This window comes from Lissotriton helveticus, chromosome 8 (genome assembly GCF_964261635.1).
Source record: "Lissotriton helveticus chromosome 8, aLisHel1.1, whole genome shotgun sequence".
NCBI lineage: Eukaryota > Metazoa > Chordata > Amphibia > Caudata > Salamandridae > Lissotriton > Lissotriton helveticus.
Genome location: NC_136069.1, coordinates 1,657,239,051 through 1,657,266,384, shown reverse-complemented (window position 1 = coordinate 1,657,266,384; position 27,334 = coordinate 1,657,239,051). Strand labels below are relative to the sequence as shown.

At 47.5% G+C, this 27,334-nt stretch overlaps 1 protein-coding gene across 4 annotated transcripts in view; it reads left to right on the top strand.

The window, feature by feature from the left end:
- The window catches only part of TRIM3 (tripartite motif containing 3), a 290,801-nt gene that overhangs the window by 237,204 nt on the left and 26,263 nt on the right, over positions 1-27,334 (top strand). For 3 of the 4 annotated variants that reach the window (XM_078658724.1, XM_078658727.1, XM_078658726.1), the window contains 2 exons: positions 7,766-7,933; positions 26,199-26,379. In XM_078658724.1, coding sequence (XP_078514850.1) covers positions 7,766-7,933; positions 26,199-26,379 — 349 coding nt within the window. The remainder of the gene's footprint in view (positions 1-7,765; positions 7,934-26,198; positions 26,380-27,334) is intronic. The other variant, XM_078658725.1, reaches the window with a different exon arrangement.

Sequence of the window (27,334 nt, the reverse complement as noted above, 5' to 3'; positions counted from 1 at the left end):
CAGACAAGCCCCATAGGCTGCCATTATGTGGCTTAATTAGGATACTGTGCCTTTAAGGAACCTTCCAGAACCTTCTCTCAGTATCCCAGAATGCATAGCAGGTCCAACTTAGCCTCAGTTCTTTTTTCCGGCTCCTGCAAGCAGGACCCTGGAGCATTGAGCTCTCCCTTTTCAAGGGTTTTTGTTAGTGTTTTGCACTTATTTCGATTTTTGGTGCTTTTAAAGTACTTTGGTGACTTTCTTTCTGTGTTTCTGCACTCTTTTTTGTCCATAATGCCTGCATTATTCGACAAATGCCCTGAGTGCTCAAGGAAGAAGGCCAAGTCAGACTCCCATGAGGTCTGTAGTCTCTGCCTTCCCTCTTCCCACATTCCTGAGGACTGTGTGATCTGCAGAGGCTTCTCTGGAAGATCAGGCTTCAGGGACTTGAAGAGAGAAGGTTGAAGGCACGAGGTGGGTCAGGAGGGGCTCCTTCTACCCATGCTGAGGCCTCTGGGGGGCTCCCCAGGGGCAGGAAGACCAGCCCTCGCCCAAGATCTCCGTCTGGGTCAGTTGCGCTGACCACGACGTCGAGGGGGCGGTCAACGGCCAGTTCCAGGTCTCCCCAGGGCTCTGGGTTGAGAAAACGTCGCCCGTCGACGTCGAGGAACGTGTTCCGGCCGCTGTCGAAGCCGGTGTCGATCTCCTCGTCGTCGGTGTCGGCGTCGAGTGGTCGACATCGGAGGGCCCGGCGTCGGCGCTCGCCGTCGAGGCGACACCGCCGTTCGCCGTCGAGGACATCGTCGTCGAGGGGATCCTCGTCGTCGAGGCCGCCGTCGAGACGGAAGGCGTCTCCGGCGCCGAAGAGGTCGACGTCGAAGCATTCTAAAAGACCGACGTCGAGACGGTCAAGGAGATCGACGTCGAGAAGGTCCGAGAGGTCGACGTCGAGACGGTCCAAAGGGTCGACGTCGAAGCGATCCAAGAAGTCGACGTCGAGGCCGGCGAAGAGGTCGAGGTCGCCGTCGAGGCACCATCGCCCGTCGTCGAGGTTTCGTGGTTCGTCGATCTGGTCGGGGTCGACGTCGAGACGGAGACGCGGTTCGACGTCGAGAAGTGTGAATCGGTCGACGCCGAAGGACCGTTCGACGTCGAGGGGCCATTGGTCGTCGTCTGGGCACCGATCTTCAGCGTCTGGAGGTCCTAAGGACAGGCCCAGGACTGTGGGGGGCTCTCCACACTCCGCAAGAGTTGGTGGCTCGCCGGGAACGGCGCATTCCGGGGTGGATACTCCGATGAAGCCTTCTACACCTCCTTCGCGGCCGGCTGTGCCGAAGGGTCCGCCTCCGAAGGCCCCGACCCCACCTCCGAAGCCGGGTCCGCAGACCCCGCGTGCGGTTACTCCTCCACCCCCGGTTCCGCCGAGGGCGGTGTCGATGCCTAAGTTTCCGACGCCGCCGAAGAAGACACCTAAGAAGCCTAGGACTCCTGACCCTGGGAGGCCGAAGGAGCGTCCGAGGCCCAAGAGGTCGAGGTCTCGCTCGGGGAGACGGGACAGATCGAGGAGTGGGCATGGATCCTCCTCACGATCCAGGCGTCACCACAAGAGGCGTCGGTCCAGGTCACGTTCTGCTTCTGGGACCCGTTCCTACTCGCCCACGCTGTCCGATTCGCCGGAGACTAGGGTGTCTCCGATAGACGATATAGGCACATTTCAGGAGGTTCTCCTGCGTGGAGCGGCGAAGTTGGGCATCAAGGTTGAAGCGCCTACGACTTCTACCTCGGTGATATTTGAGACATTACACAAAAGGCACTTGTCTCGCCCCCTGTTACCTTTGGTGCCGGGGCTCCTTGAGCCCGCCGAACAGCTATTCCTGACGCCGGCAGCGGTGAAGTCTGCGCCTTCCAGGATCCTAAAAAAGTACAGGGCTCCGGACTCAGACCCAGCCTTCTTGAGGAAGGACCCGGTACCGGATTCAGTCATCGTGACTGCTGCACGTAAGCTTCATGCCACCTCCCCTGCGTCCACGGTGCCTCCGGACAAGGAGAGCCGCTGGATCGATTCTGCTGGTCGTAAGGCGTGTGGGACATCCGCTTCGTCGATGAAGGCCGCCAGTGACTCGGCTTTGCTGGGACGTTACGACCGGTCCCTGTGGGACTCGATGGAGCAGTTCGCAGACCTTGTCCCTCGAGACCGCAAGGAGGACTTTATGGAGATCGTCCAGGAGGGGATGCTGGTCTCTAACCAGGCCATCGGCGCCGCAGCGGACATATCCTTGCTGTCCGCGCACGGATATTGCCACGGGATTCACCAGAGACGCCATGCTTGGCTCAGGTTGACGTCACTGAAACCGGAAGCACAGCAACGCGTGGCGAATCTCCCGTTTTCCGGAGATACCCTCTTCGGGAAACACGCGGATGACGAGATGGCCAGGATGAAGGCCGAGGCGGAGACCCTGACGGCAGTGGGCTTGGAGAAGCCCAAGGAGAAGAAGCCCTTCCGACAGTACCAACGTCGGTTTGGGTCGCAGGGTCGTGGAAGGGGTCAGTCTGCTGGACAACATCAACAGCAGCAACAGCAGCAGCAGTACAGGCGGCCCTTCCAGAAACGCCAAGGTGGTAGAGGTCGTCAACAGTCTTCTACCGCGACCAAGGGCCCGGCCGGGTCCCGTCCCTGAGCTGTTACTTCCCCCTCGTCCGTTACCCGCTCCGGTGGGGGGAAGCGTTCAATTTTTTCTGGCAGAGTGGAGAAAAATTACTCAGGACAAGTGGGTGCTGAATATTGTTTGCAATGGATACAGTCTACGTTTCACCAGCCCTCCTCCATCGATTCCTCCCGTCAGCTCGCAGTATCAAATGCGCGAGCTTCAGGCGGAGGCGGACGTTCTGCTAAGGAAAAGGGCGATCGAAGACGTACCTCTGTCTCAAAGAGGAAGAGGTCTTTACTCTCGGTTCTTTCTTGTCCGCAAGAAGGACAAAAACGAGTTCAGGCCCATTCTGGATTTGCGGCAGGCAAACAAGTGGATTCGCAGAGAAAAGTTTTGCATGCTGTCGTTGCATCAGATCTACCCTCAGCTGCAACGAGGAGATTGGATGTGTGCCATAGATCTACAGGACGCATACTTCCACGTGCCCATTGCATGCAAACACAGGAAATTTCTGCGCTTTCAAGTCGGCACCAATCACTATCAGTACACGGTGCTACCCTTCGGACTGAAGTCTGCACCCAGGACATTCTCGAAATGTATGGCGGTGGTAGCGGCACACCTGAGGAAGAACAAGGTGTTTGTCTACCCGTACCTGGACGATTGGTTGATCAAAGCCTCCTCCTTCTCGGAAGCTCAAGCACACTTCCAGAAGACGTGCGTTCTCTTGAACAAGCTGGGGTTGCACATCAACATGTCCAAGTCGGTCCCGATTCCGGTACAGTGCATCCAGTACTTGGGGGCCTCCATCAATACGCTGTCAGCAAGCGTGTCTCCTTCGGAAGAGCGACGTTTATCACTCGTTCGGAAGGCTCAGGCTCTCATGAACACTCCGTCTACGACTGTGAGGACGGTGTCTTCTCTACTGGGATCGATGGCCTCTTGCATCTTTCTCACTCCTCACGCACGGCTACAGATGAGACCTCTGCAGGAGTGCTTGGAGGATCAGTGGGACCAGAGGAGAGGTTCTTGGGACGACAGGATACGACTGTCTCTACATGCTCTTCAGTCTCTGAAGTGGTGGTGCTCGAAGGAGAATCTCCTCAGAGGGGTTCCCTTCCACAAGGACATTCCCACACAGACCATCGTGACGGATGCGTCTCTCCAAGGTTGGGGGGCGCACTCCGGAGACCTGCAAATTCAAGGGACGTGGTCCCCGATGGAGTCCACGTACCACATCAATTTCCTGGAACTGAGAGCTGTTCACTTGGCACTGAAGGCCTTTCATCCGTCCTTTCAGACCAACTCTCTGCTTGTTCAGACGGACAATACGACAACGATGTATTACCTCAACAAGCAGGGGGGCTCGAGATCGCGCACTCTGTCGCAGGAGGCGCAGGCGATCTGGCACTGGCTTCTGGCTCGAGGACTGTCGATAACGGCCACCCATCTGCCAGGTGTGCAGAATGTTCAGGCAGACGAACTGAGCAGGCTCATGCAGGAAAACCACGAATGGGTCATAAACGACGAAGTACTAGGAGAAGTCTTCGCAAGGTGGGGAACTCCAGACGTAGATCTGTTCGCCACCGCCGAAAACAGCAAATGCCGAGGCTTCGCCTCCAGGTACTACCAGCCGGGGACGCTGGGGAACGCGTTATGGATCAACTGGTCGAACGGCTTTCTGTACGCTTTTCCACCAATTCCCCTGATTCCGGCGGTTCTCATCAAGCTGTCTCAATCCAGGGCGAGAATGATTCTGATTGCCCCGGAATGGCCCAGACAGTGGTGGTTCACGGACCTGCTTCACCGATCTCTCCTCCCTCACATGAAGCTGCCGTGCAGGCCGGACCTTCTCACGAAGTTCGGGGGGCGGATGGTGCACCCCAACCTCTCGTCTTTGAGTTTGGCTGCATGGCTCCTGAAATAGTGCAATATGGCCATCTGAATCTCCCAGAGGATTGTATGGACATACTGAAGGAGGCTAAGCGACCTTCCACTAGGACTTCTTATGCTTACAAGTGGAAGAGGTTTTGCATCTGGTGCAAGTCTAAGAACTATGACCCTACGACATGCAAGGAAGATGTCATTCTTCCATATCTGCTTCATCTGGCGCAGTCGGGCCTTAATGTCCATTCCATTAAGGTTCATCTGGCTGCTTTGACTGCCTACAGGAAAGGCCCTTCACAGACTTCCTTTTTCCAGATCCCTGTGATCAAAGATTTTTTGGAAGGCTTGAAGAAAGTGTTCCCTCCTGTCAGGCTTCCTTCGCCTTCATGGGACCTGAATGTGGTGCTGTCCAGATTGATGAAGGAGCCTTTTGAACCCATTCATAAGGCTTCGTTGCAGCACCTGTCCTGGAAGGCGGCGTTCCTCGTGGCCATTACATCGGCCCGCAAGGTGAGTGAGATTCAGGCATTGTGTTGCCAAGAACCTTATACTGTATTTCATAATGCTAAAGTTGTTATGCGTACTCACCCTAAGTTTCTTCCCAAGGTTGTTTCTGATTTTCATATCAACCAGACTATCACTTTGCCTACGTTCTTTCAGAATCCTTCATCTCCAGCGGAAAGGTCTTTACATTCCCTGGATGTGCGGAGGGTGCTGAAGTTTTATCTTGATAAGACTAAAGATATTCGTAGGTCAGACCAATTGTTCATCAATTATGGCTCGGTCAGGACAGGTCTTGCTACCTCTAAACAGTCCATCTCTAGGTGGATTGTGTCCTGCATTCAGTTGTGTTACTGCAAAGCTAATAAGACCTTAGGGGGCAAACCTAAGGCTCATTCCACCAGGGGCAAGGCTGCTACGACAGCTATGCTCCGTAATGTTCCCATTGCAGAGATCTGCAAGGCGGCCACTTGGAAGTCGGTCCATACCTTTGCTAAGCATTACTGCCTGGACACTGATGCCAGGGCAGACGCTCAGGTTGGGCAGGCTTCGCTGCGGAATCTGTTCGCACAGTAGTGGCGTTATTTTATTCTCCACCGCCGCTTGGTGTGGGGATGGGCTTGCCATTCTATTCACTAGATTATGACTATACACAGAGATCCCCTACTACAGAAGGAGTAGTTTCTGTCCTGTAACTCCAGTTCTGTAGTAGGGGTATCTCTGTTATAGTCATAAGCGCCCTCCCGCCTCCCCGGTGGAGTGTTGTTCATGTTCATAATGCTACAGGTCTGGCGTTTTCTGCGCCTTCAAAAAGAACTGAGGCTAAGTTGGACCTGCTATGCATTCTGGGATACTGAGAGAAGGTTCTGGAAGGTTCCTTAAAGGCACAGTATCCTAATTAAGCCACATAATGGCAGCCTATGGGGCTTGTCTGTCCAGGTTCTTCTCTCTATCATTCCTGAGGGATTTTGCTGTTAAGCAAGGGAAATCTGTACAGGCTTTGCTGTTTTGTGGATTTTATGGTGGAATTTCTAGTTGAAGTACTGGACAGTGTAGCCTTTTTGGCTGCATTATCTGTCTTTAAATTCTCTCTTAAGTGTCTATGCATTTTCTGCATTTTTTGACACTGTAAGAGATTATTTTTGATTGCTCCGGGGTCCACGCACATGGGCGGGACTATTCACTAGATTATGACTATAACAGAGATACCCCTACTACAGAACTGGAGTTACAGGACAGAAACTACTCCTTCTATCATACCATGTGGCAATGTCCAAAGATCATGGAGTATTGGGTGAAGGTGATGAGAACAATATCACAAGCAGAGGAATTGTCACTAGTGCCAGAATCCAAGAGATGTTTACTAAATGTTTGGGAACCGACTGACCTTACTCGCCCAGCACAGAATTGGGCCACACTGGGGATAATGGTTGCAAAACGCAACATCGCACAAAAATGGGGCTCGGAAGAGTTGCCGAAACTCACTGCATGATGCAAGGACATGGACACAGCTATGGTGGCCGAGAAAGCAGTGTTCGTCAGTCGAGGTTGTCCTCAAAAGAGGAGGAGAGTTTGGGGGGCCTGGAATAAATTCAAGGGGTACATCTGTGAGCCACCCAGGTTACAGGCGGAAGAGGGCTCGGATGAGGAGAACGGGAGGGAGACACGAGATTAATATGTGGGATACTGTCAATTACTGTACTGTGAATACTTCCAATAAACAAAATGTCACAAGAATGACAATAGAATGCAGTGTATGTAGTTACTATCTAATTTGTGCCTTGATTATAATTAAAAGATTTAAAAAAAAAAAAGATGCAGGATACCCTTGCGCTGCATTCTTGATCACTGACCCATTTGATCTGGAATGCGCTCGTTCCCGGATGAAGGTTGTGCCACAATAATTTTAATAATAATAATAATAGGTAACTTATAAAGCGGACGGCTACTTCCTACGGATGTGTCCCGGTGTTAGTAGTGCTGTTTGACATAGTCCTGGGAAACCAGTGGTGAAGAGTTAGGGAAGAGCAAAGAGCCATGTTTTTAATGCTCTCCTGAAAATTTGTTCAGAGTGGATCTTCCTTAGGTATTCCGGCATGGTATTCCACAGAGGGGCAGTTTTAACCGAAAAGGAGCGGCCTTCGGTCCTGGCCTTTGCAAACCGTGGGATGATCAGAAAGTTCTTGTCAATAGATCGGAGTGCTCTCTTGTTGCTGTATTTTACAAATTTTCGCCTCAGATATTGCGGACCAATGTTGTTCATTGTTCTGTGAGCCACAGTAAGGGCCTTGTATTCTACTCTTCTTTTCACTCCATTGGCACAAGTCTCCATTGGCAGGTTCATGTGAGACCACTTTTCTACAACATTCCTGACCTTTTTTCTTTTTTTTTACTATTATTCTAAGTTTTTAATTTATTAAAAATATCTCGAGTTTGTTTAGACCGTGTGCAGGTTTCACAGATTTTTTTTCTTAAGTAAACAAACTAGCAATGACACATGACGGACGTTAAAATGCCACGCTTTTTGACGATTTTATGAAATACTTTGTCAACTATTTTTTTTTCCCAATACGAAGGGTACTATAGAATGCCTTAAATATGTTAAATGCTACTTTTTTGCCAGAAATCCTTACCAGAAATTTATAATTCATCTCCAAAGTAAAATTTACAGGTGGAGAAATGTCTCCTATTGAGCAGTGTTTTTCACAGAGCGCATCCCCTTATTTGTCCCGCGTCCTGCCTCTCGTACACAGGTGTTCTCCAACGAGGGACAGTTCAAGCTGCGCTTTGGAGTGCGAGGACGTTCGCCTGGGCAGCTGCAGCGCCCCACCGGTGTCACTGTGGATATGAATGGTGACATCATCGTGGCGGACTATGACAATCGATGGGTCAGCATCTTCTCCCCGGAGGGGAAGTTCAAGGTGAGATTGAGTTGTGGCAGAATATTGGGACACAGTTCCACTTGTCTCCAGGGCTTACCCCATTTCCATGCGATCAACCAACCTGAGTATACTCATTTGAGATGTCTTTTAACATTTCATGAGCAATTTGATATGTGAGGTCATAAGCAGTGCATGGCAGAGGTGCAACCTACCGTTAGCTCAGTAAACTATAACTGGTGAATTTCCAAAGTTTTTGTTTTTACCTTGCTTCAACATTTAACTAAAACGTCACTTTAACCTTTGTGTTTTTTAGATTTTTAAATGTATATTTCCAAAATGTTAGAGCTTTAAAATTGGGGTGCTGTTAATAAACTGGGAATATGGGTAGGCTGAGAAAAACCGATGTGGAAAGGAGATGCTGTACTTATGCAGACATCTTGCGCTAATTATTTGGATCTTGTTTAAAAATACTTTATGCTCAAATTACAAAAATAACCCACTCCTCTCCTAACATTTTAGCCCTCTGGTTTTATGCATTGTTTAACATCCCAGTGCTCATTTATGTCACCCTGCTTTTCAAGAAAGGATTTAAATTTAACAACTCTTATTTCAACAAAATGGCATTCAGAAGTGCCTTCCAGTCTTCTTGAATACAAATGTTAGCGCTCTAGTTGTTCATTCGTGCTCTGTGGTGATGCTGCCTTTGATCACCAGGGATTCTGCTGCTGGTGTTGGAAGTACATGTTTCAATCTGCATGTCACAATGTTTTACTTAAATGGGTGAGGAAAGTATTTGAGAACTCATAAAAAATGTGTCCTAATTATAATTTCTACAGCACTGACCATAATTTCTGACAAAACAAACCCCCTCAGTTTGTTCACTGCTTTCAGTTCAACAGCTTTGATTATATCAAGATTGCTTCAGGTGTGCCACACTTCTTTAATAAGTACAGAATGTTAGCACTCTAGTTGTCCATTCAATCACTCTGGAAGGTTGAAGTAAAACATAGTGAATCTGCTGACAGGTACTGCTGCTATAAGTACATGTTTTACTCAGTATGTCAGACTTTATTCTCATATGACTGAGGAAAGTAGTGTGAATTTACAGAAAATATGCTCATCTTCGCTCCTGGAGCATCTTCCATCACCTCTGAGAAAACCAAGAGAAAAACAGTTTTCTCTCAAAGATGGGTCCTCAAATCCCAGCAGATGATCAGCATTTTTACACTGGGTAAAATCACCTTAGAAAATTCCTAAAATTAGTATGGCACCACTTACAAATCATTTAATTTGTGTTTAAAATGTGTTGTAACACTTTATATGTGCAGCGTTTGGTCACCCTCTTAAACAGACTTTCGCTACATTCATTTGAATGGGTACAATATCTTCAAGTCCTGTAATGGCTGCCACAACAGGTTGTCAACCACAACAGGTTGTCAATATTGGGACCATCCATTTAAGGAGCTGACCTTTGGGACCCCACAGCATGCCATTTGGGGTTAGGGTGTACTCACCCTCCCCCTTATATGTTTTTATTCATTTTCAGGATGTAGGGATCCTGTCCCTGGGTTCTGTAATGGCTGCAACAATGTATTAATCAGGTTGTGACCAGCCAATCAGAACTGACTAGTTTTTTTTAAGTGGCCTTTCAAAGCATATGCAGATACCTACATTCCAGATATCACTACCTTTTTAACCCCTTCATGACCACCCTCAGAATCTTTTTAAATGCAAATTTCTCAAACGGCTAAGAGATTTACACCAAATAACACAAAGTATGCTTTCTGAGTAAATTTCTAGATTCTTGCCAAATTTAGTATAGTTCAGTCGTTTTTTTTCTGCATCACTTCCCAAAATTTTCTATGGCAATTAACATGAGAAATCACAGTTTTGGGACCCCCCTATTTCTTGACGGATCGGTGTGAAATGTTTCAGGAAGAAAAGCATGGTTGACAAGGCCAGCAGCTGTTTAATTTGGGATGGCACTGTCAGATTGGCACAAGATCTGATCGGGTTGTGTTTGCACTGTTGTTAATGAACCTGGAAGGATGAGAAGGAGAGTAATGAGCAGAGAGAGTATCTGGTGAGCCCATGTGTTGACCACAAGCCAAGATTATGTCAATGAAAAAGGTGAACGTCTCCCTGGGGGAAGCTGGATCCAAGTATCCAGGCTGGCTGGGAAATGGGCTGGTTGCAGGGAGTGTGCATCTTGTTTCTGAGCTGCACACCCATGGCCCTGCAGTTCTCCATCCCCATGGATGCCCTTTCATCTTGCTCTCTAATGGGTGTCTTGATGTGGTGATGTGACTGCTGACAATTTTTTTTTTTTTTTTTTACTGAGTATCATTACATTTTTAACAATATCCAATGTTAGTGCAGTGCTTAGAAACTGCAGAAGTGTGGTATGAAGTGCTATATAAAAGCAAGTTATCCTCAATGTTGTAATTTTGAATGTTATTGTGGTTATTTGTAATACTAATATTAGTATTGCTGTGAGTCAATGCTCTGCAAGTTCAGGAAGATGCCCCGGGGGCAGGGTCGGCAGTGGAACACTGTTGACAATACTAGTTGGGTATGTCACTCTTTAGGAATTATGGTCCTAACAAAGAATACAGTGCCTGCAGTATGGTCAGTTTAAAGATCCCATTAATAAATTGTGTGGGCCAAGGCACCCCCAAAGTAATGTCCTTCCATTGTGCTCCCTGCTGGGAGGTTGTACCTTGAACGTTCTATGAATTTTATCTGGTTATACCATTTCTCTTTTAACTCATGACATTTTTTAATTCTTTGTATAAGAATGATTGCAGAGAAGGGGTATTAATAGTGAACGCCTTTGATAGTGAATTCTGAGATGGGCCCGTCTTATTATGATAACTGTGACATTTGCATGTTTTTAATAATTGCACTTTTATGGTATTGTCTTGATGCCGAATAAAATATATATTAAGATTAAGATTAAGAATGCAATGACCCTTAGACTGGGAACCCCTTACAGCGATCAACATTATATTGACAATTCTGTTTTACAACCACTACAAAGGCGTTCCCTGGAATGGAAATAATCTTACTCCAAATATTCCTTTTCCTTTCTGTGAATATAACCCTCGCCGTAACCATTAAGCTCAAATATATCCTATTGCAAACTCTTCCCCAAACCATAATCAGCCTTTGTGATCGATCAGTGAATAAAACACTTGCCTTGATATGCAGGTCACAGTATGAATTCCGGCCTGCCCAGCCTGTGAAGTCATCTAAAAGGAGGTTATTCGCTTGTAATTGTCTCTTTATCATACATGGAACCCATCCATTGAACTTGAAGGGCAGCTACCCATGGAGCTCCTTGCTAAACCCTAATTTGTTACAGAGTCCTAACCTAAACCATCCTTGTGATTACTTGTTGTGGTTTATTCCCTGGAATGGTTTTCCCTATCATGGATAAAATCACTTTCTCCTGATCAGAATAGTCACTTCCATAAGATCTTGGTATTCTGTGTGTTTTTTGCAGAAATGGCATCTCTCTGCACAAAGGTTTTGACCTCCTGAAGGTCTAGCTTTGACCATGAGGGCATTGTGAGGCCTTCCAGGTCTGCGATTGCAGCAACGCAGCACTAGCCCACAGTGGCATCTCTTGGATCGAGTATCCGTGCCAGTCATCGCCTTGGTGGTATCTCGGATGCCAACATATCCTGAGTTGTCTTAAAGCAATCCCTGAGGAGTCTCTTATGTTTTTTGTGAGCCGGAGAGTGGGGAGCCCGATACCGCAGACACACCTCCTCTGGGCACATGAGAGCATTGTCCAGCTTGTGCACCCACAGGGTAGACTTGTACATGAAAATACTCTCTATTCTCCCGGAGTAATTGCAAAGTCAGTTTTCATTTGTGCTAGCTGAGAACTTCAAAGCACTTAATAGTGGAAAGAGCCAAAAGTCTGAGTTTTGTAAATATGTCTTTTCATAAAGAGAACCATAGCGTGGCCATAGTCACAATACCACTGCCTCGTGATATGCGGTGGGGGGAGCGGTGAGGTCGAGGTGTGTCCTGCAGAGGAATGTGTAGGAGAAGGATTATTTGTGGTACTGGCTTTTCATGGTTAAGGAACTGCATGTTGTGACTCCAGCCCAGAGTTAAATTACTTCCAGTTGTTGTTCTGCTGATCTCAAAATAGGCAAGATCTTGGGGCATTTTAGTCTTTAACTCCTGCAACAAACACCCTTATGGGTATTTACGCTGCTGTCCCCTTTGCTTCCAGCTACAACACTTGACAGATCATTTTGGAAGCAAAGAGGACTGTAACCTTGTAATTAAAAAGATGTCGTCATTTTAGATATAGGGAAAATGTATTATGATTGCAAGAATGAAGTTTCATATATCATATGAAAAGCCCATAGACTCATGATGAATGAGCATGTTTTTGGTAATACAAACTGCAGTCCAGTTGTCTCACCGAGCATGGTTTGTCTTGTCTATAGCTACAAGCCATTGGTTTCTACACTGAGTTTGCAAAAAGAGTCGTGTGTAACGCTAAATTCTACCGTATGCTGTTAAGGTAGTTGCTTCTTATGAGCATTTTCACCTCCCCTGCATCTTATGTGTCATTGCCAGATGCAACAGCGGCAAAGTCTCACACTGTCTATAAGACTACACCCTACACTGTGAAGTGGACCCTATTTTAAGGCAGCCAACCTCTTCCTCACACATCCTGTCAGCAGTATGAAACGATGTATACAAACCAGTTTGCCCCCTTACCTCACGCCAAACTGGCACGGACCTTACTACATCCAAACTGGGACACAGAGCCTCTTTTAACCCCTAGAGCGCGGCCGCGATTCTGCGCCTGTGCGGCACATTCCGATCGCGAGTGCAGTCATGACGGCCGGGAGCCGTCATCAGCACACGAGCACTGTGTGCCATGACGGCTCCCGGCCGTCATCAGCATGGAAGGGGTTAAGAGGGTCACCATTTCGTCCATCATGTTAGTTTGAAGCGCGATTGTGATAACAGCATCAGTATTCGCCCCCATGTATCACACTTGCCATATGCAACAGTGCCAAAGTCTTAGGCCGTGGTCCTGTTGAATTTCGTGCTGTGAGATGGATCCTCGTTTAGTGCAGTCACCACCGACCGGTATTGCCCCCCCTCTCTGTGTCATTATACAGCATCAGTACCACAGCTGCTAAGCCCCACATCATAGCTCTTACTGCATCCCACCCTGTGATTTGCAGCCACCACCTGTTAGTATGTTCCCCCTCGCATCACCTGCGTTCAGTGCCATTTGCAGCAGTGGCAAAGTCTCACAATGTGGGTCCACGCTGTGAAGCGGAGCGTCTCTTAAGGCGGTCACCACCTTCCAGCATTCGCCCACCCTTGCGTCACGCGGCTTCCTAGCTGCATGTGACTGCCTAGCTCCTCTAGAGGAGTTTTTGACATTACAAAAACCATCAACAAAAAGCAGTCAGCACGACTTTGATGCTCACACACGTAATGGCTCTTGGCTGCACACTCTGTTCTTCGCCCACATTGTGGGACGAGCCAACACTAAGCCGTTCTTAGGAGATTTATGATAAGTTATTAAATGTCTCTATTTTCAAGTGCCAGCAGTAACTGGTGCAGAGATTTGCTAATTAGTTTTGCTTTTTTCAATCACCTGCTCCCTGCCCATTGGGTCGCATTGAAAGAATCGCGTGTAACTACCAACTCCCTGTGGTGCAATGCAGTACAAGAGCTTCATGTACCTTTCAGCTGTGGATCCTGTTCCCTCCCGCGCCACCTTAAGACTCGGAGGTCACCCGGTTTTCAGTTGTCCATGAGACAGCACCACAATACACAACTTGAATCGATTGTCTCAGTAAAACTCTTCATTTTACTTTGTTAGAGAACAGTAGGAAATCCAATTTCATCTTTTCTTGATTACAATTGCTATTTCATGGTGCACCTGTAATTATGTTCTAGCCCCCTTCTTTCATGTTCCCCAAAACATTCCAGTGGGTCCTTCTTCAGGTAGATACGTAAACTAATTAATCAGTCTATTGAAACTCTGCAGGTAAACTGAAACGCAAGCAACAACATTTAGTTATCCCAACTGAATAAACGTGGGAACAGTTCACATTGAGAAAAAAGCTCAGCACATCAGCATTCTAAATGAGGGGCATCTTCCAACACTTTAGAGAACCCTGAGGTAGACTAAAGACAGTAAAAATGTGTTGGAAAGAGGCCACACTGTTGACAAAGGTGATGGTACTGGTATAGATAGTCATATACCTCTGCCTATACACCATTGACACAATTGATGATATAAGTAAAGTTACAGTCATACAGTCCAGTCCAAACTCCAGGTGTGATCTAAATTGAAACAGTAGTTCTCTTCCAGGGGATCCTCATCAATAGTCATAAGCATTAGAATATTCCCGCCCATGCGCGGGACCCCGGAAACAATATATTATATGTGCCCCACATATATATAGACATATATATATAAATATATATATATATATATAAAAATAAGCAATTGCAGCCAAATAAACAATAGAGCTGGAATATGCAGTGAAGAATTTCCACAATACAGTGTATTTTGCATTAGAAACATGAGAAACAACACCAATGCTTGTTTAGAAACTGTTTTAATGCTTAGAAAACAGTAGAAATTCTCATAACACACTGTAAGCATGTACAGCTCCCAGGCTGCATTGCAAAATCCCAGTCTAAAAAGACTGAAAAGCTAACCTGTAGCTGAATGTACTAAAACTGACGCTGTGCCTTTAAGGCACCTCAGCCCCTAGCTTCCCATCATGCCTCAGGGGTTACAGTTAGGTCAGTTATTCTTTCCGGCTCCTTCAGGAAGGACCCTGGATACTCAGCTCCACATTTTTCTGCCTTTTTCAGTCAGAAAATCTTCAAAAGAACAATTTTTTGATTTACTTTGACTTTTCACATCATAGTCAAGTAAATAACTGCTTAGCAGTCAATTTTTTGTGAGGTTTTCCTTTCAGGATGCCCTCATTATTTGATGATTGCCCTTCTTGTGGCCACAAGAAGGCAAAAACAGACTCTCATGAGGTCTGTATTTTATGCTTGCCAGAGGATCATGATCCTAAAGACTGTTCTCATTGTAAAAAGCTGTCTGACAGAACACTTAAAGACAGAGAGAGGAACAGGCTCTATGGTCTGGCCCAGAGATCCATGAGAGGAAGATCTGCAGAGAGGAAGAGTTCAAAGAGACCCAGAACTCCCTCCAAAGGCAAGTCAGAGCGTCCATCAACCTCAGCACCGGGCTCGGCGCTGAAAAAACGACATCTGATGGACAGTTCGAGAGAAAAAGCTCCGTCGACGTCGAGATCGGCGTCGATGAGGAAATCGTCGTCGAAAAGAGGTTCGCCGTCGTCGAAGAAAGCTCCGCCGTCGTCAACTAGGCGACGATCGGCGTCGAGAGAAGCCACAAGATCGCCGTCGACGAGAGGTTCGGCGTCAAGACATAAGTCAACTCCGCCGCCGTCAACCAGGCGACGGTCGGCGTCGAGAGACAGATCACACTCGTCGTCGTCTCGACGTCGACAGGCTTCGAAGAGTGTAACACCTCCGTCGACGTCTCCACGGAGGCGCTCGGCGTCGAGGAGCAAGAGCCCCCTCGGACGGTCGTCGTCGAGGAAGGGATCATCTAAGGCACGTCGGCGCTCGTCGTCGAGGATGTCCGATCCTCCGCCGTCGCCACATGCCAGGTCGATGACATCTCCGTCGCCGACAGATCAACGTCGGCCGACGTCGAGAGCTCCGTCGACGGTAGGACTAGACCGTTCGACGTCGAGACCTCCGTCGACGGCAGGACTAGGCTGTTCGACGTCGAGACCTCCGTCGACGGCAGGACAACGCCGTTCGACGTCGAGGGAGATGACTCCGCCGTCGGCGCATCATCGCCGATCGACGTCGAGGGACCACAGATCGTCGTCAAAGCATTCAACGCCGAAGGTTATCGCTCCGTCGACGCCGCAGAGGCGTTCGACGTCGAGGGAAAGGCTTTTGAGACGTCCTCCAACACCGGTGAGACGGAGATCGCCTTCGGTGCCTTCGACAGTCCTAGTGACACAATCTGCTTCACTCCATTCCTCCTCAAGTGCCTCGGGTTCAACGGGGTCATCTTCTAGGAGTAGGAGTCCGGTTCAGAAGAATACCCAGCGGGGTTACACTTCACATGTAAGACTCTCGCCAAGATGGTATGCTCCTCTGAGTAATTGGAAGGATTCTAAGGCACCAGAGAGACTTCAAAGGTACTTGAGTCCAGTCCACGGGTCTCCTCTTCAGCAAGCAGAAGAGGCAGAGGGACAGAGTCCTGCCATTCACCGATCACGCTCACGAGAGAGAAGAGCGGACAGGTCGCATACCCCTAGGGTCGCCCGATCGCCAAGGAGGGAGCTACCCAAATCTCGAACACCGAGAAAGGAGGTACGGACTGAAAGATCGAGATCTCCAGTACATCAGAGGGTGTCACGTTCTCCTCGAAGGGAGGAACGACCTAGGAGCTCACCGGTGAGGAAGGAGCATTTTCACCACAGGAGAAGAAGAACTCCTTCATCCTCCCCTCCATCTTCGCCTAGATCTTCTAAAGGGGACTACTCTCCGACGCTGGCAGACAGCCCTCGCTCAAGAGCTTCCCCTCTGGACGACGTCAACACGTATCTGGACGTTTTGCAAAGGGGTGCTCACAAGCTGAATATAGAAATGACCACTCCAGAGGTATCCACTACTGTGATTTTTGAGACTCTTCATCATAAATCATATACACGGCCGTTGCTCCCATTAGTCCCAGGTATAATGGACCCAATCAAAGAGGTTTTCCTCACGCCAGCAACGATCAGAGCAGTACCGGCACGTATCCAGAAAAAATATAGGCCGGCTGACTCAGATCCTATCTTTGTTAAAGGTGAGCCTGCAGCGGACTCAGTTATTGTAGCCTCAGCTAGGAAGAATCACACAGTTGCTCCTTCTTCGTCAGTTCCTCCTGACAAAGACAGCAAGACGCAAGATTCTTGGGGACGTAAGGTATGCAGCACAGCAGCTTCATCTCTAAAAGTCTCTAGTGCATCAGCCCTTCTGGGAAGGTACGATAGAGCCCTATGGGACTCCATGGAACGATTCAAAGGGAAATTGCCCAAGGAGGACCAGAAGGACTTTGAGGAGACCGTGACGGAGGGCTGTTTGGTGGCAAATCAAATGATTAGTTCATCAGCAGATAACGCCCTTCTAGCTGGACATAACTACTCACATGGGATATGTGCGAGGAGATCCTCTTGGCTGCGTTTAACTGGGCTCAAACCAGATGCCCAGCAGCGCATCCTCAATCTGCCTTTTTCCGGATCTTCACTCTTCGGGGAGCATGCCGATCAGGAAATGGCTCGTATGAAGACTGAGTTAGACACAGTAAAAGCAGTAGGTCTGGAGAAGCAGAAAGCACCGTTCAAACGACGCTTCAAGACCAACAAGAACCGGGGAGGCCAACAGAGGGTTCAAACCCCTCAATGGTCTCAAAACAAGCCGCAAGGAAAGCCACAATACAGAGGAGGAAGGTCAAGCAGAGGTAGAGGCAGACATCATCAGTCCTCTACCACACCTAGAGGAGGCAAGGCCTGAGCAGTGGCTTCCTCTGTCGCCGTTACCCACTCCAGTGGGAGGAAGTGCTGCACAACATCTGGCAGAGTGGGTCAGCATCACGAAAGATCAGTGGGTGCTGAATATACTGCGCAATGGATATGCGCTACGTTTCAGGAAGAAACCACAACCGACTCCTCCAAAAAAGTCTCGCTCGTACCAACTAGAGCTCCTCAAAAGGGAAGTGAGCGTCCTCTTACAGAAAAACGCAATCGAAGAGGTACCCCTATCCCAAAGGGGGAAAGGAGTGTACTCAAGATATTTCCTTGTCCCCAAAAAAGACCAAGAAGGAAAATTCAGACCGATTTTGGATCTTCGACTCCTCAACAAAGTGGTGGTCAAAGAGAAGTTTCGCATGTTGGCACTCCACCAAATATGTCCTCATCTACAAATCGGAGATTGGATGTGTTCGGTGGATTTACAAGACGCGTACTTCCACATTCCTATTACACCAGGTCATCGAAAGTACTTGAGGTTCCTGGTAGGGACCAAGCATTACCAGTTCAAAGTGCTTCCTTTCGGGCTCAAATCCGCACCAAGGGTTTTCACCAAGTGCATGGCAGTGGTAGCGGCGTGTCTACACAAAAAAGGTCTCTTTGTGTACCCATATCTAGACGACTGGCTCCTGAAGAGTCCGTCCCCTCGTCAAGCCACCAAAGACTGTCACCTGTGTCTCCAACAACTACACAGGCTCGGCCTCCACGTGAACACAGAAAAATCAGTCCTGCAGCCCGCGCAAACTATCCACTATCTGGGTGCAGTTCTGGACACAAAGTTAGGAAGAGCGTTTCCTTCGCAGGAGAGACTGTCTTCCATGGGGCAAAAATGCAAAAAGTTACTTCAGTCTCCTCGTCCAAAGGTGCGAGAAGTAGCGTCTCTTTTGGGCTCCATGGCGTCCTGCATCTTCCTAATACCGAACGCCAGGTTGAGGGTGCGGCCTCTACAAGAGTCTGTGGAGGATCAGTGGGACCAAGCGACTGGAGATTGGGAGGACCGAATCATCCTGTCTCAATCAGCACTGACCTCAATAAAGTGGTGGACTCGCCCTCGGAATATCCTGCAGGGAGTCCCTTTTCAGCAACCTCTTCCTTCGCTGTCTGTGGTAACGGACGCATCTCTAGAAGGCTGGGGTGCTCACATGGGTCATCTTCAGATTCAGGGTCGCTGGTCGACCAACCTTCAGACATACCACATCAACATGCTGGAACTTCGAGCAGTTCATCTGGCGCTCAAAGCGTTCTTTCCAGCAATATCAACGGACAAAATCCTAGTTCAGACGGACAACACTACAACTATGTTCTATCTGAACAAGCAGGGAGGAACTCGATCTCGCCCTCTGTCTCTGGAGGCCCAGACAATCTGGCACTGGCTTCTGGCTCGGGGACTGTCGGTGGTGGCAGTGCACCTTCCAGGCGAGCTAAACACAAAAGCGGACGCGCTCAGCAGGCACTTCGAAGATCAGCCAGACTGGGTGCTACACGACGAAGTAGTCGAAGAACTTTTCCGTTGCTGGGGTCGTCCAGACATAGACTTATTTGCGGACGACGAAAACGCCAAATGCCACGCCTTCGCGTCCAGGTTCCACCGGCCAGGGACGCAAGGGAACGCTCTCCTGCTGGAGTGGACAGGAATGTTCGCTTATGCTTTTCCCCCTCTGGCACTGATTCCGAAGGTGGTGGCCAAGCTCATCAGATCGAGCATGGACATGATCCTAATTGCTCCGGATTGGCCGCGACAATGGTGGTATCCAGACCTGTTACATCTGTCGCTGTGTCCACACAGATGTCTTCCGTGCAGGCCAGACCTGCTGAGCAAGATGAACGGGAGGATCCTGCATCCCAACCTCCCGTCGCTGAACCTGACTGCATGGCTCCTGAGGTCTTGCAATATGGACACTTAAATCTGCCTCCGGAATGTATGAATATTTTAAGAGAGGCAAAGAGACCTTCCACAAGGGCGTCTTATGCGTTCAAGTGGAAACATTTTTTCATTTGGTGTAAGGACCATGGCTTTGATCCCACCAAAGGACAAGAAGAGGTAGTTCTTCCATACCTCCTATACTTAGCGACATCAGGGTTGAAATACGCTTCTATTAGGGTTCATCTATCCGCCATAGTAGCGTACAGAAAATCACCTGCACAAACATCGTTTTTTCAGGTCCCAGTGGTGAAAGATTTCCTTCAGGGATTAAAGAAGGTCTATCCCCCTGTGAGAAATCCTTCTCCTTCCTGGGAGTTGAACCTGGTTCTCTCCAGGCTGATGTCTACACCGTTTGAGCCTATACACAAGGCCTCCTTGCAGCATCTCACTTGGAAGGCGGCCTTCTTGGTGGCAATAACCTCTGCGCGCAGGGTTAGCGAGATACAAGCACTCTGCACCAAGGAACCTTACACTGTGTTTCACCACAACAGAGTAGTAATGAGGGCTCACCCATCTTTTCTTCCAAAGGTGGTATCGGATTTTCATATAAATCAAACGATTACCCTTCCTTCGTTCTTTCCTAACCCATCGACCCCAGCTGAGAGGTCGTTGCACTCGTTAGATCTTAAATGGGTGCTAAAGTTTTACCTAGAAAAAACTAAGGACACCAGAAAGACAGACCAACTCTTTGTCAATTATGGTGCTATGAGGACCGGGTTTGCAGCAGCCAAAAGATCCATCTCCAGATGGATTGTCTCTTGTATCAAACTAGCATACCAGCTGGCTGGCAAACCTTTGTTACAATCACCCAAAGCTCATTCCACTAGAGGGAAAGCAGCCACAATAGCTTTTTTGCATGACATTCCTATGTCAGAAATATGCAAGGCTGCGACATGGAAATCAGTCCATACCTTTACAAGGCATTATTGCCTAGAGTCTGATTCCAGAGCGGATTCTCAAGTAGGGCAAGCCTCCTTGAGAAACCTATTTGGGTAGAATAAGGCCTATTTTTGGGCCTACGGATATGAATGTTATCTGTTGATTCCTTTGCCCGCAGGGATGAGGTGAGGCTCGCTACTCTATTCTAATGCTTATGACTATTGATGAGGATCCCCTGGAAGAGAAGGATTAGTTACTTACCTGTAATCCTAGTTCTCTTCCAGGGGTATCCTCATCAAAGTCATAAGCAACCCTCCCGCCTCCCCGGGCAAAGGACTTTGTTTATTACATAGGAGATGGTTTTTAACCTGTTATTACCATGGTTTGGTTTTCAGTCTCCGAAAAGAACAACTGACCTAACTGTAACCCCTGAGGCATGATGGGAAGCTAGGGGCTGAGGTGCCTTAAAGGCACAGCGTCAGTTTTAGTACATTCAGCTACAGGTTAGCTTTTCAGTCTTTTTAGACTGGGATTTTGCAATGCAGCCTGGGAGCTGTACATGCTTACAGTGTGTTATGAGAATTTCTACTGTTTTCTAAGCATTAAAACAGTTTCTAAACAAGCATTGGTGTTGTTTCTCATGTTTCTAATGCAAAATACACTGTATTGTGGAAATTCTTCACTGCATATTCCAGCTCTATTGTTTATTTGGCTGCAATTGCTTATTTTTATATATATATATATATATATATATATATTTATATATATATGTCTATATATATGTGGGGCACATATAATATATTGTTTCCGGGGTCCCGCGCATGGGCGGGAATATTCTAATGCTTATGACTTTGATGAGGATACCCCTGGAAGAGAACTAGGATTACAGGTAAGTAACTAATCCATCCGACCTGTCTATCAAATGCTAGGTTCAAACTCCAGGCGTGATCTAAATTGAAATAGTAGATCCGACCGGTCTATCAAATGCTAGGTTCAAACTCCAGGCGTGATCTGAATGAATGAATGAAAATGTTTTTATTCTGCGCATACTTTGCCCCATGGGCGTCAAGGCGCCTAACATCAAAACACAGCTTATCACTCCAGGGAACGTTCAGTTAGAGATAAGACTTCCTAAAGAACCATGTCTTTAGCTCCTTTTTGAACAACTCAATAGATGGCAACCTCTTAAGCTCAATGGGAATCGAATTCCAGAGCTGAGGGGCCACCACTGAGAAGGCCCTAGCTCCCCATCTTGCCAGCCTGACCCTTGGCACGACAAGTTGGAGCAATTCAGCGGATCGAAGGCCTCTAACTGGGACATAGCGAGCGAGCAAGGAACTAATCCCACTCATTGATCCCTCCGCCAATGCTCTGTAGGTCATGCAAAGAATTTTAAAAGAAATTCTGTGCTGCACTGGAAGCCAGTGAAGATCTTTCCTGGCTTTAGTCGCCGAAGCCACCTTAGGAAGGGCCAATACAAAACGTGCAGCCGCGTTCTGCACAATTTGCAGTCGATGCACAAGGCTCTTGTTGGACTCCATATACAGGGAATTGCAATAATCCAACCTGGAGCCAACAAGAGCGACTGCATCTAAATTGAAATAGTAGATCCGACCTGTCTATCAAATGCTAGGTTCAAACTCCAGGCGTGATCTAAATTGACATAGTAGATCCGACCTATCTATAAAATACTAGGTTCAAATTCCAGGTGTGATCTAAATTGAAATAGTAGATCCGACCTGTCTATCAAATACTAGGTTCAAATTCCAGGTGTGAACTAAATTGAAATAGTAGATCCGACCTGTCTATCAAATACTAGGTCCACATTCCAGGCGCAATCTACATTAAAACTGTGGATATGTTTTCTACTTTGATGCTGAAGCGCAAGATATTCATCTTTGAATCATCCCATTGTTCATTCTTTACGGGCCCTAAGTCAGTCAATTACAGAGAATCCCTATATCTGCTTTTTCTCATGTTTGTTGTCCTTTTTGTCTGCTAGACTCTGCACATTGAGAGCCCATTAAGTGACTTCTCGGTGCATGTGTTTGTATTCAGTTTCTCAGCCACATGCACGCACCCTGCCTGTTCTTTGCGGGAGAGTGCTTCAGACGCGGTGGTTATCCTTTGCATGACCATACGGGCCTGAAGAGGAGGAGTGGGTGATGAGCACCCTCTGAGGAGACCGGACAGGAGATGAGAAAGGAATGTCCTTCACCGAATATCCAATAAACTGCAGCCTGTCCACCATCGAAGCCTGATATCAGAGGTTACTGAACCCGGTTCTGCGAGACTAGTTTGCGTATTCCGTAGGAAAGGACCAGTGTGAACGGACTAAACAAGGGCAGGACAGTTTAAAACTGGGCCTGTAGTTTCTTGGTTGCCAGCAGTTTAGACTTTCTTTAGAAGGACAGATGAGCAGAATCCCTCTCAGCTTATGGTTCCCTTGACCTTGAAAGAAGCATAGTAGCAACATGAAGTGGCATGCTTGAAAATTCAATTTATTTGAGCAAGGAGAGATGGTCAGCTGTAGTCCTTATCAGGGGGTGGTGGTGTCACAGTATTTCATAGGACTAATATGGTGTTTAAGTCTAATTTATTTCTTCTATACCAAGTGAGGTTATGACTTTTCTGCCGCTTCCTTAGCCACAGATTCCAGCAAAACAAGCCATTCGTGCTGTTTATGCTGTAAGAGCGGTCTGAGTCCATGTGGACCGGACAAATGATATCCTGAGCTCACAACTATTGTTCATGCTCTGCGCACCACAATGAGATGTTCCAGCGAAACCAAACCTATTGATTTAGTAGGAACGTGCATGCTCACACTTTTCCTGACAATCCCACAAAAAGCAGTTTCCAGCTAAGTGTAAGGTGTGTTCTACAAGACAGACACCTGTACGTGCAGCTCGCGAAGCCAGTATACACCTCTCTGTAATATGCAGGGTGGCACCATGGTGCACTGTACAGGCCTATCCAGGGCACTAATGTCTTGACTCTGATTCTCAATAGAACGGCCAAGGCCGGGTTGCATTCAGGAGTCTATTCGGGTAGTCAGCCGGTGCTTGGCTTCTGAACTGTACCCTCTGCAGAGCTTTTATGTCTAACAGATTAATGCTGTCAAAGATTAGCTGAACCCTAAGGCTGATTGTACTGCTTTTTAGCTTTTTCTAGATTTATTTGATTGCCACTCAGCTTTCCCATGCTGTCAAGATACTGAAAGAGAAATCAGCTGACTTTACCCTAGAGCTTGACAAACCAACCCAGACATGGAATGGAACCAAGGAAGACCCCTGTTCCCATGAAAGTAGGACTACTGAGACCACCTCTCAGTTTCAACAGATCAGATATAATCTATCACTAGTAGACTCATGTAAAACTGTTAGGACAGGAATTGCGATCGCTGTTTGTCATGGTTTCTTTGAATTAATTATTCCTTGTTGAATCTGCAGCGTCATGATGCACTCAATTTTTTTTAATTTTACAGAGATTTATATAGCGCAAACTTGACCCGAATCGGATATCAGAGCGCTTTCCATAGCACCTGTTGCATTACATGAGGACACATTCATTTTTGGTAGGCACGGGGAGATTAGGGGCTAGATGTAGGTAATAGCAAATTACCGAATGGTAAACACTGAATTTTACCGATTCGGTATTTACTAATCGGTACTTGCTATGTAGGAAAAAAATCGGTAAAAATACTGAATCGGTAAGATTTGGTAATTACTGATTCGGTAATTACCGAATCAGTATTTGCCATTGATTCCTATGGGCCTTGAAGCCCATAGGAATCAATAGCAAATACAGATTCGGTAATTACCGAATCGGTAAAAATACCGAATTTCCAAGGGGGACAGGGTGTCACTTTAACATCCTGTTGCACCCCTGTTTCTGGCTTGTGTGCCATGTGACACACATACATGCCCTTAGGTGTGCATGTACACAGAAATTCGTAATTTACCACCCAATAGTTTTGGGTGGTAAATAACGAATTTCTAAGGGCCTGTGGCACTGTAAACTGTGCCACCTACATATTGAATTACAGAATCGGTAAATTTACTGATTCAGTATTTTACCGAATCGGTAAATTTACCGATTTGGTAAATATACCGATTCTGTAATTTTCAAGCCCCCTACATTACAAAACCCAAATACCGGTCGGTAACGGCCGAAATCAGCCGTTACCGACCAGTATTTGGGTTCCTACATCTGGCCCTAAGTGATTTCCCCAGAATCACAGGATGTTCAGCGTCACTGCCGAGACTCGAACCCAGATCCGAGGTCGACCGCCCTAGCGTTAGGTCAACTCAATGCAGTGAAATTCTTCGTGTGGCCTGTCCACCTCATTGCATGAACTGCTTGGCACCCCAAAGAATTTAAAAGTGTAAGGCCTACTTCTCCAAAGGAGAAGGGTTTCGCATACTGTTTCTCCTGCCGAAAGTGACACTTCAGTGAACCTGTATGGACGGGCAAGGGGGAAACTGCTCCAGGATTCCTGAGGTATGAGCTCTCAAGGAGCTCTCAAGATGAGGGATGGCAAGCTGGCCTACACTCATGCAGGAAACACCAATGTTATGCTATAGTCCGACAATATCACAGTGAATTCAACTTACACCATATGGAAAAACCACATGTAGAGTGCACTCAGGAAGGTCCCTACATCAAATGGAGCATTTACACACAGTGTACACTTAGGGGAGGACCCTACCCCACATGAAACATGCACACGCAGCATACACTCGGGGAGAGCCCGTACCTGTAGCCTTCACCCAGGGCGAGGATCTCACTCTACTTGGCACACATATACGCAGCATATGCTCAGGGGGAAGGGCCCTACACCATATGGAGCACGTACATGTGGAATACATTCAGGGCGAGGATCCCACTGTACTTGGAACCCCTACACGCAGCATAGACTTAAGGGGTGGACTGTACATCATATGGAACACGTACATGCGCTTACATTTAGGGAGGACCCCTCACCATTTGGAACACGTACATGTATCGTACACTCAGGAGGCGGACCCCAATCCATTTCGAACATTTACAAACAGCATACACTCAGGGGGTGGACCACACATCCCATATGACACACGCACATGCAGTGTATAGTCAGGTCGAGGTCCACATACCATATGGAACACGCACATGCAGCGTACACTTACGTCGAGGTCCACACATCTTATGGAACACGTACATGCAATTTCACTCAGGTCAAGGCCCCCACACCATATGGAACACATACACACAGCATAAACAGAGGATGCCACACGATAATGAATACCTACACACAGCATACACTCTGGGGAGAACCCCAGTTATTGATTTTCATGGCTAGCATTCAAGGGGTGCGGGTAAAAAGACCTCTTCCACTAAACTACCAAATGCTGCTACAAATGGGGGGGGCAATTGGCTCTATCCCTTAAGTGTGGGGCCCTTACTTAGGAGGCAACCCAATTCTGCCTTATGGAAATGAGGAGTGGACGCCAGAAAGTAGAAAAATAGCAAGATGGCACTACAGTGTGCACAGTGCAGGGCTTTCACTGGCACACACATGGAGCTGTTCTTGCTGCCCAGATAACCATTACTCATGTTTGTCATTTTGACAGCTATAGGGCCAAGACAAAATCTGTTCGAATTTGGTTGTTTTCTCTCTTTTGCTTCTACAGACTTTTCCCTACTGTGCTTCTGTTGTTGTTGGTTACTTTGAGGCTTTCCAATTAGCAAATTACTCTGATCATCTTCTGTTAGGTGATCTTTGAACCTCGCTCCATCTTCAGCTATTGTGCTCAGTGGCCGCACCTCAGCCTTAAGCCCAGAATAAGGCTCCTACCATCACTTTGACTAAATGCCTGTGTTCCCTCCCTAGAATAAGATTGGTGCCGGGCGGCTGATGGGCCCCAAAGGCGTGGCGGTGGACCGGAACGGACACATCATTGTGGTGGACAACAAGGCCTGCTGTGTCTTCATCTTCCAGTCCAACGGGAAGCTGGTGACCAAGTTTGGGAGCCGGGGCACTGCGGACAGGCAGTTTGCAGGTACACTTGATGGTAATAGACAGAGAGTTCTTCTCATTTTATTTTTCCGCATGTGGTTTTGCTTCATCTTCTTTGGCTCCTTGTGCTTGCGGGTGCCCTGCCCAATGCCTGATGGGCCAGCATTCTTTGCACTTTTGTTACACTGCCCTTCTCAGTCCTTTCCTATAAATGAGGTGCTCTACTCCTTCCTGTGCACACAGGTAGGTGCTCCACCCTCCTCTGCTGACCACAAGAAGATGCCCCCCTGGTCTTCAGCTTTACATTTCCTTGTGCGGCTACTTTGCATATCTGGCTCCTTCCCATCCCAGACAAACAAGCATTGAATGCAGGAAGAGTCCCATATTGAACCCCTACAACCTAAGCTTCAGTCTTGTGGCTCCCCCTTATTCCACTCATTAAAGATTATTTCGCCTTTCAGTTGATCATATTTTAGTTTTTTTACCATTTTGTTCTGTTTTAGTCAGTGACAGATACTGTTTTCTTTTTGATCACATGATTTCCATGTTTTTTTAACTTCTTTCTTAAAAATGAGACCTTCAGCAGCTTTACTTGGAAACACTTGATGATGGAGAGGGTGGTCGCATATGCCCAGAGCACATTTCCAATCAGGGCTTTTACTGCGGTTATACTTGCTTTAGGAATGGCCGTGTGCAGCTAGTGGGCGTGAAGCCAGTGTAGCTTCTTTGAGATGGATTGTAGCTGGTGGATGTGACCGCTGTGTTATGTTGACAAAGGTGGGCAGAGATACATACTGGAAGCATTGGATGTGGGTGGGATGCCAAAGATCTATTGAGATGCTATGGCAGCTGGTGGGTGGCTCGCAGGTGTTGTATAGTCGTGAGCCGTTGCACATACAGGAGGATTTGAGGGTTCAGTGCTTTTTATTGAGATGAGTGCAGCTGCTTGATGTGTTGTCAGTGCTATTTGTTGAAAGGAGAATTTAGGATCTGGCCTTTGATCAGTGTAT